General features: G+C 42.6%; 1 protein-coding gene across 2 annotated transcripts in view; it reads left to right on the plus strand.

Moving 5' to 3' along the window:
- The first annotated feature begins 420 nt into the window (after nt 1-420).
- Nucleotides 421-20,949, plus strand: part of LOC146871773 (S-adenosylhomocysteine hydrolase-like protein 1) — a 906,307-nt gene continuing 885,778 nt past the window's right edge. Inside the window, exon 1 of one of the 2 annotated variants that reach the window (XM_085651314.1) lies at nt 421-643. In XM_085651314.1, coding sequence (XP_085507440.1) covers nt 542-643 — 102 coding nt within the window. In that variant the 5' untranslated portion in view covers nt 421-541. The remainder of the gene's footprint in view (nt 644-20,949) is intronic. The other variant, XM_085651321.1, reaches the window with a different exon arrangement.

Below are 20,949 nucleotides of genomic sequence, written 5' to 3' on the forward strand. Positions count from 1 at the left end.
GGGGGATGGGCAAGAGGCAGACGCAGGGCATACAAGAAATGGCTTTTCTACGATTAGAGGCGTGGCCAGAGGAAAAAGTCAAGGACAAAAGGCGGAACCGCGAAAAAGGGGCGGGCTGCTCTGCTTCAAAGAGACAGGGTATCCACCATGGGTCTCAAACGGCTTTTGCTGTATTTATCTGATGCCTTGATGTTGGGGTGTAGGCCAGCACAATGGTACGCCGTATTCGACGACTCCGGGTCCTGCGATGAGACAAGTACCCCTTTTCTAGAAGGAGCTTAGGAGGCCACAGGAGGGACGATGAGTCTTTCAGCACTCAGCAGTGCGGGGGTTTATATATGAGAGGTGAGGCTTGGGTGACTGGAGGGGCGGTTTTTGGGGCGGGCGGGCGAGGCCTGCTGTTGGGCGGGGCCAGTGTCTGGGTCAGTGACAGTTGGAGGAGCTCGGGTTAGTGACGGAATCGTGCCGCCGGCAGGAAGTGAACCGCAGGTGCCTATTGCCCCCAGACTCTGCTTTTTCCCTATCCACCCGGCGCCCCAGGATGTCGGTGCCCGCCGCTGCCGAGGAGGAGAAACAGACCAAAGAGATGGAGGAATCTGGGCAGCGCGCCTTTCTGGCTACTGTGACCAAAGCCCCCAAGAAGGTGAGCCTCCAGGAAACAGTATCCCCTAACCCTAACTCTCAGCTCACCTAAATGAACTGGCACATAAGTAGAAGGGTGCCTTTCTCGTACATAGACCAAATCCCCAAAGGTGAGCTCACCCCTCTTAATGCCAAAGCTTCCAAGAATGTGTGCCCTTCGAAAACTAGGTGTACAGGTACTACTTACCTAATAATTAGAGTGTTTCCTCTGTACTTCCCATTTTTCGTGTACTTACACACTTCATTACCAGAGCAGGGGTCTTTCCTCTACCGACCACCGAGGCCGGTCCTAGAACTTCTGGAGCCCCGGGCAAATGGGAAGATGTGAGGCCCCTCTAATTTGCATGTAACATCCAGTCACGGCCGTCATTTGCATGTAACATCCAGTCACGGCCGTCATGACTCGCGGGTGGGAGGGGTCTCGCGGGGGTTCGCGTGGGCGGGGCGGAGTGGGGGTTACTTTAAAAATAAAATAAACGTACCGTCTCGTGTCGTCTCTGCTCCTGACCTGGTCTCCTGCTTTCCTGCCTCTGGCAGGAACATGAAGCAGGCAGCCCCCTCCCCTAAGCCAATCACAACACTGCAATGGCAGGGTTGTGATTGGTCGGGAAGCCAACCAGCAAGGCGCCTATGGGGAGGCCATTTTCTCCATGTAGGCTGCAGTGAGAAAGCCTAGAGTGCGCATGACTGGTTTGGTCAGCCCCGGAGGGCCGACCAAACAGGCAGCGCCCTTAGCAGTGGGCAAGGCACTCTTTCCCCCCACCCCGACCTAAAGCAGACCCGCCCGCCCCCAACCAAACACTTCTGCTTTCTCGCAGTGCGAGAAGCAGAAACATAAAATGGTAGTTTTAGCATTTTGTGTTTCTGCTTCTCGCACTGCGAGAAAGCAGTGGGGTGATGCTCGTCATCCCTAGTGGAGGAGACGCCCTTGGTAACATCACAAGAGGTGACATCACATAAAGTGACATCGCAGGACTACTGATCTTATTTGGCATCACTGAAGAGACCTAACGTGGATATCAGTAACATGGACAAAAAGATAAATATACAAATTAAATAAGTCCATATATTTTAAAACTGTATTAAATGGATTACATTTGTCACATTGGATGGAAAAGCTAGGTGCAGGTCTCACAAAGATGTATATTATTTACTCCCCCTTAACTGATTGTTTCCAGGTGAGTGCATGATACAATTTCCAGTTCTGCCTCATAAAGAGGTGAGATCCTGTTGGGGTAATGAAGGGCGGGATCATTCAAAATATAAAATTACACAAGAGAAAACCTCTCACACCATGTATATACTTGCAAATTTCAAAAGGCTCCCGTATCTTTCTGTGCCATTATTGTGCTACCTTAGGATGACATTAATACTTTGTAATTTGTTTTAACGTAAATCCTCTCACCAGTATCACACACGCACATACTAAGATACACAGGACAATCTTTTTTGTGTGTGGGCTCTTTACTCGCCAGAATTATGTTAAGTGCAAAAACACAACACATATAGTACAAAATTACAAGACGCCATTGCAAACAAATATTGTACAGAAATAAAAAAAACTTAGAACAACCGAGACCACTGTAAAATCATACATTGACTTGAAGGTATGCTTCAGATTCAAGCGGTTTTCAAATCATCGTTTTTGATTTGGTGTTAGAACTATAAGAAGTAGAAGTGGCCGGCTTTAGCACTGGTGGAACTCTGTGCGGAAACATTCGTGCCCAATGTGATTTAATGTTTCGCTCTGCCACGGAGTCCCTCACTACCACCCTTTAACAGTGCCCCTCAAGTCTCCATAACCACATTCCAGCTCAGATGCATTTAATTTGATTTACAGCACCACTGATACCTGTGTAGGGTGTCAGAGAACTTTATATCACACACTACACAGAGACAATTAATCATACGAGTGTAAATCACAATAGGTAATGTTACATAAGACAAAGGACTAGGAGTCACATGGCAATCATACTAGTAGGCAGTATAGTTTAATAGTGATTGATCTGGAGAAACACAAACTCTGAATTAAGAATATAATACCATGGTTGGGGGTTCTCTTTAATGACCAGAATTGATTTCTGTCCAAATGAACTCTTTTTGCAACGTTAGGATAATCAAAGAGTGGGGAAAATACCATAACGCTGTAATATATACCTTGCAGTTAGCACGCAGCTCTTAGATGACAGTTAATAGCTCATTGTTCTATGTTAGGATTTTGACTTATAAACTGCAAGTAACAATAGGATCTCTCTGACAAAAGCAGTAACCCACTGGCCTGGACTTAGTGATCTGCATGGTACATGTTCTTTGCAGCAATCACATTAACCCTCTGCGCTACTTCAACTTGACAAAACTCCATATATCTCTAGGAAGAACATTAATCACCGGAGATATCATGACATTTTTATTGTTGCCAAAAATTGCTGGAGGCCAGGAAGGAGGCAGCAAGTGCTTTTAGAAACATAATATACTCGCAAACATGACACCCCCACCCGAAGTCAGCTCTCAGAGCGATCTCACCGGCCGCACTGTCCTAGAGCCTCCCTGCTCAAGGGTCCTGTGACCTCAATGACAGAGTCACTGTTGCTCTAGGGTGTGCTGCTACGTAGGCCTGCCCAAAAGACTTGACGTGAGCTTCAATAGGGGTTGTGGTTGACAGGCCTTCAAGGTTAACCCACACTTGCCACCGCTATGGTCCATCTGCTGGTGCTCAGACACCATTCTTCTAAGGTCTTTCGGGGCCTTCTAAGGTCTAGCATGGAAATGTGCTCTCTCAGGAGAGTGGTCTGGTGGACTGGCCATGAAGGCTGAACCTGGTTCCCCAGTTCCAAATTCGGCAGCTCTGACCATAGTTCCACATCCTTTTCTCCACTGAAAACCACACTGCCCTACTGAGAAAAACTCACACTGCCTTCAACTACAAACCAATTGCGCCCTGCTATAAACACCTGGAGGCGACTCAATTCAAATTACACACTAGACAAGAGCAATATGCTGCCTAAAAAAAAGTGATAACATCCTGGAAAAAGCAAACACTCATAGGGAATGTAAGATTAAGTAAAGCATGTGAAATGTAAGCAGAAACAACATGGTTACCTTAACGCTTTTGCACTTATTATTCAGAAATCAATGAGTACTTTGCATGAAAAGTTAAGACCATGACTACAGGGCCAGAAGGGACCAGTTTCAATGTCAATTGCTTATATCCTTACAAAAAGTAAGCAACCTGTTTAAAAGGACCACATTTGTGAATACAGAGCTGCGGTATGCATTCGGTTTTCCAATCCGCCCATCAAGCAGATATTGCAGTACATCCAGGAATGGAGCACTTCCCCAGCCGGGGAAAACAATGCTGTTCAGAGAAAGACAAGAAAACAAAAGTAGCGCTTCACTGGCAAACTCTGTAAAGTGGCACTAATGTGTTTTGGGTGTGAATAAAATCAATCTGGCCCCTTTTTGACCCACTCTGTCTTGCTTTAGTTATTTTTGACATTTTGAACCTTTTATTTCTCCCCATCTCATGGCTGCACTTTGGAAGTGAAAAATGTCAGAAAAAAGACGACCTTTCCAGCAAAAGTTTTTTTTCTTTTTTGGATCCATTTCAAAGGGGAGCAAATAAATGAAAGGAAAGAGGGAGTAATAGCTACAAGGCCCAGGGAAGGGGCCCCCCACACCTGGACCTTGCAGCTTGCTCTCGTGCTTAGAGGCCCAGGGAAAGGGTCCCCCCCTCCCCTGGGCCTTCGAAGCAGTAACAAGGCATTTCGTAAAACACTGCCCTAGCACCGGAAGTTCTACATACATTTTAAATACACAGTTCCATTAAAAAAAGGCTGATGCAAAAGTTAACAAAAGCCAGTTGATCTGGCTACCCCCTCCTCTCCTCACCCACCTCTCCTTACCTGTGTCTGGCTGGTCCTAGAAACAAAGGGGCCTTCTGTCACCTAGCAACAAAATGTAGAAAGGTAATGGCCGGTACTTAACAGAGGTGTTGCCTCGCCCCTGACACTGTGAGCCATAATTGCTGGCCTGGCTGTTGTCCCTTCCCCCCACCCCTGCACCCCCAGGAATGCCAACACGCCCTGACCAGCAAGGTCGACTTGAGACATCTCGCATGTGTATTGTGATTGTGTGTGGAGGGAGCCCTGGAGGAGCAGGCGGGCAATCTGTGAAAGTGTGGCATTTCACAGTGAAGCAGGGCCCCCTGTCTTTCAGCTGAGCGCGAGGCCCTGGGCAGCTTCCCACACTGCCCATGCCTAGCGCCGGCCCTGCTGACCACCTGCCTCCCTAGACTCTACCCACGTTCTATCACAGTCCTAGCACAGTGTGCACTGCGAAGTAGGGGACCCCAGAAAAAAGTGAAGCCATAACTCAATAGCATGTGAGAGAACATGATCAGAAAATCACATTTGTATATCTTCATACACAGCACCAAAAAACCCTGGTATGGGTGAATAAGCTGCACAGTTATGTTACAATACAGACTAATATTCTGTGTTAGAACACAATCTTGCAGAAGATGGACAAATCCAATATGGTTCAAATTCCTTTTATATGTGTGTATCAGTATGCGTATGTGAGAGAAAAAACACAGATCAAAAAGACAATAACTCCTGTATACCATACATGCCAACATTTCAGAAGAGCAAAGTGGGAGATTTAAAAAAAAATATTTAAAAAAATCGGGAGAATGGGGCCTTGAATCGGGTTACTGTCATGTATGGGCTTTGGAAGTGTGCTGCTGCAGGATCCGACATTTGAAACGCAAAAATTACCTTTCAGAAACATGGAGCGCAATGGCATGCAGAGAGAGGGTGATGCAACTGTTTTGAACTGGCCTGGCAGGTTGCTGGCAGTGCATACACCCCCTCCCCTGTGGCAGCCCGGGCTGAAACAGCTTCCCGGCACACACACAGCTGCCCCAGAGTACTTCACAGGTCTTTTTATAAGTCCATTCGCTTGTTAATGAGGCTTTGTTGGTTTTTCACCCCTTCTAGAGCCCCTGCATCGCCACTCTGATTATTGCTGGAAGAATTAGCACGTTACATAATACCCAGCCCTGTCAGCTGAAACCCCCGAGGAATCGGGTTTTGCTTGCAGGAATCGGGAGGCGGGAGACTAGCCTTGAAATCGGTAGTCTCCAGCCTGAATCGGGAGGGTTGGCATGTCTGTGTATACAGGTAAAAACATCAACACTGTAAGAGGATGCTCTATCCTGAGAACAGTCACGATGCATATTGTTGATACCCTGATACATTTAGTGGGACAGAGCAGGTTCTTATGAGTGAAAGATCGGTCCCTATATAATTTTGCAATATTACCATGTGCAAGAGTAGAAGGTCCGAAAGAAGGAGTCGTGATTTGTAATAAAAGTCGTTTTTTTATTTATGTAAGGTAAATAAAAATATTACAAAGCAGAATTAGTTACCAAGTTTCATTAATTAAAGCAGTACATCATCACAGTTATATATAGTTAATTGGCAATTAAAGCTTTGAAATATAATAGTTGATAAAACGGGCAATTTCAATTTTTTACATTTTATTGGGATATTTATACAGAGCTATTTGATGTGAGTCTATAGACAAAGATTTGCTATTAGGTTGCTGAAATTTGAAACTGGTGCTCTATATACCGAAACTACCAAACTACAGTTAAACCAAATACAAAGAAGGATGCGTACAATGGAAAACTAGTTGCTGCAGGTTGGGAAGAGATTTTAAGGCAAAATATTACCAAGGACTTGGTGTACTTTCTTGAAAACATTTTAGCACTCTATTACGGAACCTATTCATGTTGCACTTCCAGAAAAATAAACTACATTTCTTTTCTTTTTTTCAATCCTCATTTGCCTCTTAAAATAAAAGAAAGCACCATTCCACTTGCATTAGTAAAATGGAGAGTACTTTGCCCTTCTGTACATTTATGCTGGAAGGAGGGGGGAGAAGAGATGCCTGCTTCAGAGTTGTTCCTGCCCTGGTGTAAAAAGAAGCGCCGTCTTCTGACCTCAGCTCCCTTGTTATCACTCCTCTGCAATCCCCCATGCGCCGGAGCACAGATTGGGAAGCAAAGAGAAAGGAGAGAAACAACCAAAACCAGCCGTACGGGCAGATAAGGCATAATCATTGGATATCAGCATTTGTTTGTTGTTCACACCACTCAAAAACAGGAGACCAAAAACAGTGCTTTTTAAAAGCCTTCATGTCTAGACTAGCCACGTATTTAATAGAAGATAGCCAATCAAGGAACCTGGGGGGAGACACAGAAACCCACTGCTTGTATATTTCTCTGCATGCTAGTAACATAGAGTAAAAAAACAGCTTTGCCTTGTTCTCTGTGGATCCTTCGAGGGAGTCTTCACAGCCAAAAATAATCGACAGAGCGCTTACCTTAATGTCAGAACCGATCATAGTGGACAGAACCTTACTCATGTCAGCCCAAAATCTCTGGATCTCAGGACAATCCACAAACCTATGCACATCTTCTCCTTTCAGACTTCCGCACTTTGGGCAGTCAACGTCACCTCCTCTCCCGAACTTTGACAACCTCTGTGGCGACCAATAAGCTTTGTGTATGGAGAAAAGGTGATTTCTCCTTAGGTGTGCAGGTTTTACAATTTTAAAAAGCGTAGACATTGATACTTGCCACTTGTTTTCCAACGAGGACTCCTGCAAGCATCTTCCCCATAGTTCCGTAGGTAATGTAAAAACACCATCCTCCATCTCAACCAACAGCCAATAAATCATCGCCAGTTCTTTTTTAGTAATTGTCTCATCCAGAAGTCTGTCCTCCAATTCATTCGTGTTTCCTATCTCCGTGCTTACATCTTGGAACCAACTCCGTATTTGTATATATTTAAATCTAGAAACTTGCTGGTTCGACAGAAAGTTGCACGTTTCCCAGCTTATTAGTTGCAAATCCAGTGTAATATGGTTCCAGCTTGTTAAGCCTGTCTCTCTCAAAGGCCTAACCAGAGCAGCATCTTTTGTCCATCCCAGTGAGCCTGGTGAGTCCCAGATGGGAGCCCTAGAACTATAACATGATATCTTAAGGGCTTTTCTAACCCTGTACCAGGTCTCAGCTAGGCCTCTCAGGATCTTCAACCTAACTTTCTTGAAGTATTTAGGGTCTGCATACTTGAACATAAAACCTTGGCTGCCTCTTGGCTCCTGTCTTGACATAACTCCCAACAGTCTCCCAATTTCTGATTTTGTGGGTGTGTTTAATAGCATTCTCCCGTTTTTTAATAAAAAAGCCCAGGAATAAAAAAGCAGATCCGGCAATGCTAGGCCCCCTTTCACCACCCTCCTTCTTAATTTCTTCCAGGCTATTTTTGGACCTCTGCTTGCCCATATAAAACTGCTAATTTGACCTTGCATCTTTTTAAGCGTCTCACTTTCAAAGGGGAGAGGAATAGTGTCAAACAAGAAGGTTAGCTTTGGGAGAATCATTATTTTTATTAGGTTAACTCGGCCTAGCAGAGTAAGCTGGAGATGTGTCCACATTTTTAAAAGCCCACTAATCCTCTTTTTTTGCCTTTTCCAAATAAATTTTCGTTAGTTTAGATATATCATGTGAGATTATAACCCCTAGATATCTCATTACTTCTTTTTTAGCAACTTCCCCTGTTTCTAAATTCCAGGACATAATTTCAGTCTTACTTTTATTTATGTCGTATCCCGATACTTTCCCAAAATCCGCTGTTAATACCATCATACGACTTAGGGTGTTTTGAAGGTTAGTTGTGTAGATAAGAATATCGTCTGCATATAAACCCAGTTTCCTACTCCATCCCACAAATTGGAAAGGTATTATCTCTGGGTCTTCCCTGATTTTTCTGGCCAGAGGCTCTATATATAAATTAAATAGGAGTAGTGATAGGGGACACCGCTGCCTCGTGCCTCTGCTGATAGAAACCGGGTCCGTCAAAGAGCCATTGATCAATAGTCTAACTTTTGTGGACCTATATATAGCTCCCAATACTCTGCAAAAGTTTTGGCCCAAGTTCGCTGACTCAGCCACAGACTGCAAGAAGATCCAATTAACTCGGTCGAAAGCTTTAGTGGCATCTAAAGCTATGACCGCAAGCGGTAGGCCATAGGTATGTGCCAGATCTATTGAACCTATCGGAGAAAAAGTTAATTCCTTTAAAAACCTTCCTCGTATAAAACCTTTTTGGTCTGAATGTATCAACTCAGCAATGGAGCCGTTCAACCTATCAGCCAGTATCTTTGTGAAAATCTTGTAGTCACAATTTAATAAAGATATCGGCCGATACGAATCGCAGCTAATTGGACATTTTCCAGGCTTCAAAATAAGGGAAATATTTGCCTCATTCCAAGAGGTAGGCATATCTGCCCCGTTGATAAAAAAGTCGTTGAAGATTCCTGAAAGAATAGGTGTTAATGTGTTTGCCATCGCTTTATAGACTTCAAGGGGTAAACCATCGGGGCCTGGAGCTTTCCCTTTCTTTCCTTGTCTTAATACCAGTTCAATCTCCCTTCCCTTAATTTCCTGATTTAAAATAAATCCTGTTCTTTTCATCTGTAAGGGTCTTTCTTGAGCCCTGGCCCAGCCAAGCTCCAACCTCATCTTGAGTGGGTTTTTGATCTTCTTGATACACCTTACTGTAATACTTATGGAAAGCCTGCTCAATCTCCTTATTGTCACTAGTAAGGGCGTCTGTACTGTCGCATTTGACCCGGTCAATTCTATTCCTCGACTGTTCTTTTTTAGTCTTCCAGGCCAACAGCTTACTGCAGCTTTCACTATATTCAAAGTGAGCCAGCTTGCTTGCCTCCCATTTTTTTTCTCACCCTTTCATGTAAAATTGTCGCCAATTTAGATTTTACTGTCTGCACTTTTTGTAGTAAATTCTCCCAAGCTTCTTCATCTATCATAGGGTCGGTCAGATCTTTCTCTAGAAACCGGAGCTGTTCCTCTTCTGCTACCTCCTCATAGTAACAACGCCTTCTTCCAGCCGCTATTGTCCCTAATCTGCCTCTAAGAAAAGCTTTATAAGTGTCCCAAATTATTCCATCTGAGGCTGACCCCTGATTAAAATGAAAAAACTCTTCCGTTTCTCTGGACAGTGTTGCTATTACATCCTCATCCTGTAGAATAGTGCGGTTTAGAGTCCACCTAGGTTGGGAGGCTTTCTCGTATAGTTTTAAATGTAGAACCACTGCTGAATGATCGGACAGATGAACACCCACATGTTCAACCTTATCAATCCATCTAGTCAGATTATTATCAGTAAGAAAATAATCTATCCTAGACTGATGTCTGTATTTTTGGTTATAAAATGTAAAACCCTTTCTTTGCCACGCCGTCTGCCTCCAAATATCGCAAAGTCCCAACTGGGACATTATTTGTTTGATAAGCATTGACATTTTTGGGTTGACACGGACTTTACTACACGAAGTCCTATCTAAATTGTGATCTTAAACTGCGTTGAAATCTCCAGCCATAATAATTGTGTCCGAAGAGCCCACTAGTTCCGCTAGTAACTCCCCCCAGAGGGGAGACCTTATCCTGATTGGGGCCATAATATCCCACTAGAGTTAAAGGATAACCTGAAACCTTTACCTTGACCAATAACCATCTTCTGGCTCTATCTGAAATATGGGAATCAAAAACCACTTGCGACCCTCTCTTTGCTAAAATGGCAACCCCTTTTGTCACAGCCGAGTGCGATGTACAAGCTACTTGAGAAATCCAGCTTTGGCACCTAAAAAGATCCAAGTCTTCCCCATCTGGTAAGTGTGTCTCCTGCAATATCATAATCTGGGCTGGGCAGTCTTTTAGATATTGTAATATTTTGTACCTTCTCCCTCGTACCCTAAGACCATTAACATTCCATGAAAGAATTTTTATTGATTCTCCTCTCTTATCACCCATCTATCTTAAAAATAAAAAAATAAAATCGCGAGGGCAAAAAAACGAAAGAGGACTAATCAGTTCTAAAAAAAAGAAGTTTAGAGGCATCTGAGGATCTCTTTTTTTATTTTTTCCCACTGCTCCCCACCCTGTGCACCCCCCGAATCCTCCACCCCCTGGAAAACCCTCCCCAACTACTACATGGCTCATGGCCATATGGGTGCTCCCCCCTTGGGCCGAACGTGTGTAAGAAAGAAGAAAAAAAAAATGGAAAAAACAAGGGCGAAAAAAAAAAGAATGAAAGTATTATTTCAGCTACAATGTGAGTTTGCCTATAATTTCGCATATTTGTAAACTTAATTCACTTCAGTTTATACCCATAAGCGTGACTGCTGTCGAAACATCGCAGTGTTTTAAAACCAGTAGTAAAGCGGCCTAACTCCCTGATTGGAAACTTTTAATGAAGACGTCTAGCTTATCCACGGAGTGGAAGATGTGCATCTTGTTATTGAACATAACCTTTAAATAGGCGGGGAATCTTAGCTGTACTGACGCGCCCAGGTGTTTCAAACTGTCTATTCTTTGCCCCATCTCCCATTGTCTGTTAGAGGTGGTAGCAGAAACATCCGATCTTATCTCGTACCTGACTCCATCCACCTCTATTGATTTCATCCCCAGGGCTTTCGAGAGAATTTTTTCTTTTAATGTGTAAGTTAGAAAGTTTAGTAAGATCTTCCTGGGCTTTGCCTTATTTGTGTTGAGTCTGAAAGGATCTCTATGAACTCGTTGTAAGTCTCTTGCTATTTCCTCTTCTGACTCTTCCAGCTGAAGTTTACTCTTGATAAGCTTTACAACATAAGATTTAATATCCTCCCCTTCTCTACCTTCAGGCACCTTCAAAATCTTCAGGTTGTTGCGTGTCTGGAAAATCTCCAGCCTTTCCACTCTATCGATATTCTCTTTTTCGACAGACTTTAATTTATCGATCTCCGCAGCGTTTGCCTGCACTGTTTCTCTAAGGTCTTTGACCTCCTTCTCTAGGGTTGTTGTTCTGCAGCTGAGGTCATCGATCTTCTTTTCTATCACTTCGCAAGCTTTTTTTTATCTCTAGCTGGTTAGACTCGGATATCTCAAATCTGTTCCTAATTTCATCTGATAATGCAGTTAGAAGCGCGCCCACTGACACATCTTCCTTGCCCAGATGATTTTAGCCCTGTTCAGTTTCTTTTCAAGATTAGTGGTTGGCCTATTCAGTTCATTTTCAAAGTTTCCTTGTGGCCCACCTACTTCATGCCTTTTCCCCTCTAAGCAGCCTGAGGGCTCTTCAGGGTGAGTTAGCTGTCTCGCAGGTTGTTCTTTCACCCCGCCATCGTGTTTTCACCCAAAATTAGAATCTTCGGAAGGACTCTAAAATAGGTTTTGAGAGAGGGAGTAATTTTAACTTTAAGGTTTTGTAATTTTTTATTTTGTAAGGGCTCTTGTGGGGTTCTTCTATGTTTTGTCTTAAGGGGGAGGGGAAACGTTTTGTTCACTGTACTGAATGGGGTTTCGCAAACCCCTGCCCTTACTCCTTTTTCTATTTGCTCTACTTCCCCACACTCCCTCTCCTTCTCTCCCTTCCCACTTCTCTCGCACTTTTGCCTCCTATCTCGTGTTCAAGGTAGCTCTCTATCCTTTTGGGCTTCACCTGCCTCCCAGCTATCTCCTTTGTCCTGCGTTTCTATTGCACTCCGCAGGGCATATCTATTTTCCTCTTCTCCTAACCCGCCTCCAAATGCCCCTTTCCTCCTGCCTCTTTTAATTAGCTTCACAATATCGCTGGGCTTCTGGGGCGCGGTGACTTTCACTCCGCCGAGTACTCTTCTCGGCTCGTAGTCATCTGGGAGACCTTCCTTACCCAAAGAAGCATTTACCAGCACCGCTATCTTCTGCGCCGCACAAGCCTTCACCTCCGGTCCCCCGGAAGGAGATTTTTGCCGCGGCTCCTCTCCCCTTACGGAGCTCCAGGGCCGCACTGTGCCACACCCGCTCCGGCGCCGTGTTACCGATGGAAACGCCACCTCCCTCGCCAAGCTCCCATCAGGCCCTCTCACCGCCCTCCTACCACACAGGAGCCAAATGCCGGGAAGCCGGGAGATTCGGACACGAACAGGAACCAGTAAGGTAGGAATAATATGCGATATTTTAACAAACGAAGCGGGTCATCTATTTTACCTTCCTTTCTAAAGGCAAAACTCAAGGCTTACAATCGCATGTTAAGTCCCATACTGAGAGTTTACGGACGTCCCAGGAGAGCACCAGCGACCTGCTATTCGCCGGCCGCCATGTTTTCCCCTCCCTGCCTTAATTTAAAAAAATAAATAAATAAACTACTTTGTTAACAAGGTTGCACCTCTACCAAAGTAGAGGGTGACTTTATTCCTACCCAGTAGGCTATGGAGAGATCATGGGTTGCTGGCAGTTAAGGTTCTAGTCAACACTGCAGATTTTTCCACTGGTACCCCTTTAGGAACCGTCTACAACCCTACCAGTGTAAAATCTGCCCAGTCTCCATTACTAACAATTTTGTCTTCTTTCCTTGACACCTTTTGAAACCGGGACAATGTGCATTCCTGAATCTTGGTGATGTGTATAGGAGCCTTGTCCCCATAATTGGCTCACCAGAATCTGTTTGCCTCAGTTGCTTATGTTGATTGGATGAGTTATGAGGAACCCATGGATCTTGCAGTGTGATTGGCTGTGTTTTAATCCCAGCAGTCAGTATAACCCTTTTCAAGAACCTTGGTCCTGAGAGTCCGAGTGCCTCTAGAACTAGACTGAGTGGTGTGGTTAATGTTTGATCTCCATGTCACATATTTTCAGATTACTTGGCTGTCGAGATGAACGAGATTATGTTTGTGTAAGTACATTGATTTCTTTGTAACCAGCAAGATGGTCTGTGCTGTTCTTCTGCTTTTTGAAGTCCTTGTACATCGTAATTATAAATATCTGAGCGTGTGATATAGCCAGTCATATGCAAAACTTCATTCTCATACTATGTGTAGTTCCTGTAATGGACAGGCCAGGTGCAGGGGCTATGTTTATACATTAGGCTTTTAGCATATTGAGTCTTAGCCATCACAAACACACTAAGAGTCCCACATGCACTCCTACCTCAGATTTGTGAGCTCTTTCTTGGGGAATACTGGCAAATTACTTTTACCCTCATGCATGATGGGCTCCACAGAGCCGTAGGTGTTTACCATCTCGAGTAAGGCGTCACATGTATCTTCAGAAACCCATTTGTGCTTATAACTGAAAAGTAATCCATAAACATGTTCACCCACTACTCATGTTGAATCAAAATCTCTCCTGGAACGAATGAAAGACCATGTGGTGTAGCAAAGGAAGGCATTTTGCCCACCTACCACTGTACACAAGTCTAGACCGTCCGTGTTTTCCATCAGGTGGCAATTACCATTCAGTAACCGTTCCTCGAATCCCTTATTCATATAGCAGCGTCCCGCTTCTTCATCTTGAAACCCCTTGTAATTTGTCTCTGCTGGTCTGTAATAGGTATCTTGTGAACATGAGTCACTCGCTGTAGAGCAACTGTGAGTTACTGAGACCTATAATAAACTACAGTCCAACCATACTTGTGGCACTGCAGAGGACAACTGGCTGTCTTTGCTTATGTCACTTTACATGGTTCATTCTATTTCTTTTTGGACAGTCTCTGAAGTAATTTGTCACATTCAGTCCCTAATAACTGCTCAGTAACAGGATTTTTGTGACCGTCTCAAATTTTAAATTTAGTTCAATTACCTCTTAGCAATTTCTGTAGAATGAGCGTGGAGGCAAGAAATTTGATCATACCTTGGAATGTCGTTTTCGTTGGCACAAGTTCCTTTGTACTCCACGGCCTCGTTTTAGGCTATGACTATACAAATCTATGATGAGTTTAGAAACAGCTGACCCTTCTTTTTAACTTGTGGGGATCATGTCTAAATCATCCACTCTTCCCAAATGTAGATCCTGCCCTTTGTGTTCTTACCGAAAATTATTTTAATAGTTTCCATGATACATCCTCTCGTTCACAGTTTAGTTGTTTCCTCATCCAGGTTGTAATGAATTTGTTCAAATGTGAGCTGTACACTTGAAGTGGTAGCTCTGTATTGATTTTTCAGTCATTGATAGCTTTATTCACTTTGTATAAAATTATATAAAATCATACAAGTGTGCAGACAAAAACATGTATGTATGTATGTATGTGTATGTATATATATATATATATATATATATATATATATATATAAAACCATCACTGAGATATACACACATAAGACATCAATAAAAATCAAATCTTCTTAGTTCATTTCTTTTTGTTGTAATTTATTTTTTCTTAAGCAGTCAAAACATAGCCGCAGTCTGTAGAAAGCCAACACATGTTTCGCGCTCCCCTGCGCTTCTTCAGGGGTTTTTACAAACATAGAACATTACAATTAGAATCTAAACAAAGTACAACTTGAAATTCGGCATAGTAAATCTTTTTAACAACACACTGATGTGAAATCTAAACACACCTATACAATTACAAATTATATGTGCCTTCATGTTCTCTATACCTTCTCCTTTAGGGGCTACAGAAACCATAAAACACCTGGTATTCCTAGGCGGTCTCCCATCCAGGTACTAACCAGGCCTGACCCTGCTTAGCTTCAGAAATCAATTGAGCACATATCTTCCTTCTCCACAAGCAGTTAGCCTAACACCTTTTTTTTTCTTTTACCGTACCTATACATCTATTTATCTATTTCTTTAAGCAAATTAAAAAAAAGCTCATTTACCTTTTTATAGTCTCTTGATTTTGCTATTCTTTTTTCATCTTCTAAAGTTAGCACTTGTACTTCCACAAAAAGAATTCTAAATTGGTGAAAAAATATTACCATTATTTGTACTCTAGTAAGGACTAGTTTTCTATATTTATTTATTTTATTATTGAATTCCATAAGTCTCACCTTATAACGATTTTAATCTCCAAGTTCTAAGTTCATCATTGTCAGTATTTCTTATTAAGTTCCCCTTCATAAGGTCTGTATAAGTAAATAAAACACTTATAAATTCCATTTCTTTAGCCTCCACCTTAAATTTCTATTAGTACTCTTTTGGCAATTGGTTCTCTAGCCACTCTACCATCTCCTTAATACACTCTATATTAGAGGCAGAGATTATGTCCTTACACTTATAAATTCCATAAAACCAGCAGATCCCTCCCCAAGAAAGTTATAGTTAATCATGTTAGAGAATATACCATTAGGTTCCTCTATCCTTAAATAGTATCAGTCTCCCCATAGTGGATACGTTATATCCCCACCCTGCACTCTTACCTCCATTCAGGCTGGAAGCCTTCCTGTCCTTCTCCTTCTGAATCCTAGCGCGTACTGAGCACTTTGCTTTCCTACCCTTAGATACCCTCTGGATTGTTTAATCATCTTCACCTGTTAGGGCGTTAAAAAAAGAAAAAATATATATATATTTTTTAACCCTGGCATGGCCGAGATTCGAAAACTCTCGGCACTTGGATAAATATACACTTTCCTTAAGCTATTGAGCTACCTCCTTCTCACGTTGTTACTATTATCCAGGATGTCTATGTTCTATAATTTCGAAATTCCTACAAGTTAATTACTCCTACTCATGCCTAATCTTCAAACAGAAAAAGGGGAAAAGAAATGCTTGTCAAGCGAAACGTGTAACCTGGAATAAACAACCACTGGTGTCAGCTAAACTCTGAGTGATCGCTTTACTTGTATTTAAAAATATATATATATATATATCTATGTATGTATGTATATGTATGAATGTATATATGTATGTAGAAAACAACTTCTTTCTCTTCAACAATCAAATCTTCCAGCAGGTGAGGGGAGTTGCCATGGGGGCCTGCTTTTCCTCGAGTTATGCCTGTCTTCATATGGGCATGTGGGAGGAGCGGTTCCTCATGGCAACACACAGGGACGTCCTATCCAAGCATGTTCTTTGCTGGTATAGATACATAGACGACTTGTTTTTAATATGTAAAGGTAAGGAAATGGAAGCTCAAAACTTTATAGCGGAACTGAATGACAACAGTTTAAACTTACAATTCACTGCCCAAACAAGTAAGGAAAGCATAATCTTTTTAGACGTAGAGGTTGTCATATCTAGCAACAAGCTAGAAACACGCCTTCATAGAAAATTAACAGCTGGCAACACTGTGCTGCATGCTTCCAGTCACCATCCGCCTCATCTGATCAACAGCATTCCCTATGGGGAAATGCTGCGGATCAGAATAATATGCAGTACAGAAGTGGATTGCATGAAGGCCCAACGAGCAAGCAGGGACAGGTTCATAGCCAGAGGCTATGCTGAGTGTGGTTGTGGCAGCTATAAACAAGGCCAATAAACTACAATGCTTAGAAATATTAGTTGATCAAAACAAGAGGGATCTCAACACCTCTCAACCCATTGACTAGCTGACTCAATTGGTTTTAACATTCAACCGACAGCACAGGAAAATTGTAAATAAGAACTGGCCCCTGATTCTGAATGACCCAATACTGGGTGAACGTTTAACTGCAACTCCCAGTATCACCTACAGGAAAGCTCGCTCCATGAGCAATGCTTTGGTCAGGAGCAGCCCTGAGGTCATTTCAACAAAATATTGGCTCAACAACAGAACAGGGTTTTTCAAATGTTCCAGCTGCAGAGCGTGTAAATATGGCTACAATACTAAAACATACACCACCCCTTTCAAACAGAAACCAGTTGAGATAACTAAATTTCTCAATTGTAAAACTGAATTTGCAGTGTATGTGCTGGAGTGTCCATGTGGCTTGCGTTATGTGGGGAGTACTAGACTGCAGGTTCACAAACGGATACTCCAGCACATGCGAGCCATCTCTAACAATGACGCTGCTTATCCAGTGGCGAGGCATTTCAAACAACATCATGGCAGTGATTTACAGTATTTAAAATACTTTGCCATTGATGCGGTCTTGCCTCTCAGGAGGGGTGGGAATCGTGATTACCTCTTACGCAAGCTGGAAACTCAATACATCTTAGAGCTGGGTTGTAAAATACCACTGGGCCTGAATGCAAGTGAGGATTTTTTTACTTGCTTATGATATTGCCTCCCTTTAGCACTTTTCTAGATATGTACCCTCCTTTTTAGCTGAACATCAGATTCGCCTCTCATTTATATCTATTTTTACAAATTAGTTATGTTATAATTTTACACACGTTTTTAACTAAATCAGCTGATTTTAAATTTTATTCTTTTGCGTATGGGCAACCAGTGTAGTTTGCGAAGCAATGGGAGTGAGGGTTTTCTGGGGGGAGCACTGGTTACTAGGCGGGCAGCCGTATTTTGGACCACCTGTAGGCTGCTCATGGAGGTTTCCTTTGCAGAGATCAGCAGGGCATTGCTGTAGTCCAGGCGGCTTAGAACCAGAGCATGTATCTGGGTCTTGCGTGTGGAAGAGGGGAGGAAATGAAAGACTTTACGAAGCAGGCTGAGTGCATGGAAGCCTGCCCGCTTGGTAGCCGCAACATGCTCATCCAGGTTTAGTTTGTTATCTATTAGGACCCCAAGATTCTTAACCACTGTTTTTGGGGATGGTGCTGGTCCTAGTTCCTCAGGCCACCAGTTGGGTGACCAGCATGTTATTGCATCTTTGAATAGCAGTATTTCAGTTTTTTCTGCATTCAACTGAAGGAAGTTGCTGCTCATCCACTTTGTTATGGTTTTCATACCCTCTGCGAAGATGCTCTTGATGTTAGGGGTGTTTTTGTCGAAGGAAAGGAGAAGTTGAGTGTCGTCCGCGTAGGATATGGGTGTGAATCCAATGTTCCTTAAAAGTGACGAGAGTGGGGCAACATATATGTTAATTAATGTGGGGCTAAGGCAAGAGCCCTGTGGCACACCCTTGGATACCATGGTGGTCTGAGATTTGAAGGGACCAAGGTTTACTGTTTGGGTTCTCTCCTTCAGGAAATCTGTCAGCCAGTTTAATGCATTGTCCTGGATGTCTATGGCTCGTAGTCTCTCCAGCAGGATCTGATGAGAGATGGTATCGAATGCTGCGGACAGGTCAAGCAGCAAGAGAATTACTGCTTGGCCAGTGTCCGCATGCATCCGAATGTCATCCATGATATTTACCATAGCTGATTCCGTGCTGTGTCTCGGGCGAAAGCCCGACTGAGAGTAGTCAAGGCAATCAGAGGATTCTATGAAAGAAGACAGGTGTGTATTAATATGTTTTTCAAGTATTTTGCTATGGAGAGGGAGTAATGATATTGGTCGGTAATTGGAAATCAGGTCAGGAGGTAATTTGGTGTTTTTCCTAATAGGCATGATCTGGGCAGCTTTCCATTCCTTAGGAAGCTTGCCTTCCTTGATTGAACTATTTAGAATGTGGCATAGTGGGGCCGCCAGCTGAGCTGCGAGTCCTCTGGAAATTTTAGCTGGGATGAGATCATTGGGGGATCCAGATTTCATTGATTTCAGTAGAGATTCAGTGTCTTAAATGGTAAGCAGAGGAAATTCCTTCAGTGTTAAGGTGCTTGGTGAGACAGGGGTTGTTGAACTTTGAGATTAGGGTGTGTGCTGGTGGTGGTGGTTATTTTATCGTAAATGTTCTCAATTTTCTGAGAGAGGTAATCTGCAATACTATCACAGAGCGACTGAGTTGCTGCGTCTTCCGGGTTGAAGGCTTTGGGACTGATAAGAGTGTTGAGTACCTGAAAAAGGGCTTTAGGGGTATTATCAGCCTGTTCGAGTTGGTTGGCTATATATTTCTTCCGGGCGAGTTTCAGGTTTTTGTGATAAGAGGCTTGGGCAATTTGATACTTTTCTTTGTCACGGGGGACATGGTTTCGACGCCATTGTCGCTTTAACTTTTTGCACTGACTTTTTTCTGTCCGAAGGTCCGTTGAGTACCAGGGAGTCTGGGGGTGCTTGGGGGGTGCTATGGATTTTTATAGGGGGATCAGCACGTCATATATATGTATATGTATGTATATGTATTTATATATACATGTGTGTGTGTGTGTGTGTGTATATATATATATATATATATATATCATCCAAAGATTCACTTGTGATGGTGCATTGGATGGCGAAACGCGTTGGTTGATTTTGAGACTGGAGACCTACTAAAGGGAAATAAAGAACTTGGGATAATTTTAACAGACTGTGAGTGTGTGCTAATTGGTTTACTGCGAAGTGAATCTTTGGATGATACAATACGGCATGGCTCGGCCACAGCACTGCACCGGATAAAGACGCGCCAGGGGTCCTACGAACGGAGCTGTTTTGGATTGATATATATATATATTGACTGAAAAAACCATGGGTTTCACACACGTTATAGTTAGGAATTAGCATTTAAAAAACCTTAGAAATTCAATGAAAAAACCAAAGGTTTCACACATGTTATAGTTAGCTGGACATTTCACTCGTAAAAAACCATTGAAATTCCCCCGTTATAGTTAGTTCAGCTAACTATAACTCGCGCGCCCGCAATGCACTACTGATGATGTTACATATTACATCACTCATGACATGGTCAGTGACATCACTCATGACATCACTGATGACATCTCAAATGACATCACTGATGACATCATCCAGTGAATGTGTGTTTTTCTGAAAATTAAATATGTTTAATATATGTATATCTCAAGGTCGATGGAAGAATAAATGAGTATATAAGTGTCTAAATTGATGATTTGTTTTTGAAAAATTGATTGTATTACTGACTGATTAAGTGTATCTTTTTGAATACATGGCTAAGTGAGTAATGTTTAAATGTGTAAATACCTGTATCAGTCTCTCACTTTGTGTATAAGTGTCTGCATGGGTTGGTGAGTAGCTACATGGGTGTTTATATAGGTTATTATTTGGTTTTTTGAGTCTCAGTATGAGTGTCTGAGTGTCTTCATGGTGCGGTGGGGGGTATTACGTAGTGCATAGATGCATGAATGAGTGACTCACTGTTTGTATGTGTTGAAGACAGCATGTGTGCAGGACTGTATGGGTGGATAAGTGTGTGCATGGGTGTGTTAGTGAGTGAATGACTGTCTCAATAGTGTCTTCATAAGTAACTACATATGTTTTAAACTAGTATATGTGACTATTGGTGTTTATAAGTGAGTATATGTGAGAGTGAGAGATTGGAAGAGTTCCTGTATGAATAAGTATGTGTTTCTATAAGTGATTGTTTAAAAGACTAAGTATGTGTAAGTTTCTGTAAAAGTAAGTGTGGTGGTGTGTGTATAACTGTATATGCAAGTAAATGGATGTTTGATTCTTTATTAGCATGAGTGACTATGTGTGAGTAACTCTATGGATGAGTGGCATTGTGTTACAGGATGTTTAGGTGTATGAGTACATATGATGTGTGAGTACA

The sequence above is a fragment of the Triturus cristatus genome, chromosome 1_1 (assembly GCF_964204655.1).
Source record: "Triturus cristatus chromosome 1_1, aTriCri1.1, whole genome shotgun sequence".
Lineage (NCBI taxonomy): Eukaryota > Metazoa > Chordata > Amphibia > Caudata > Salamandridae > Triturus > Triturus cristatus.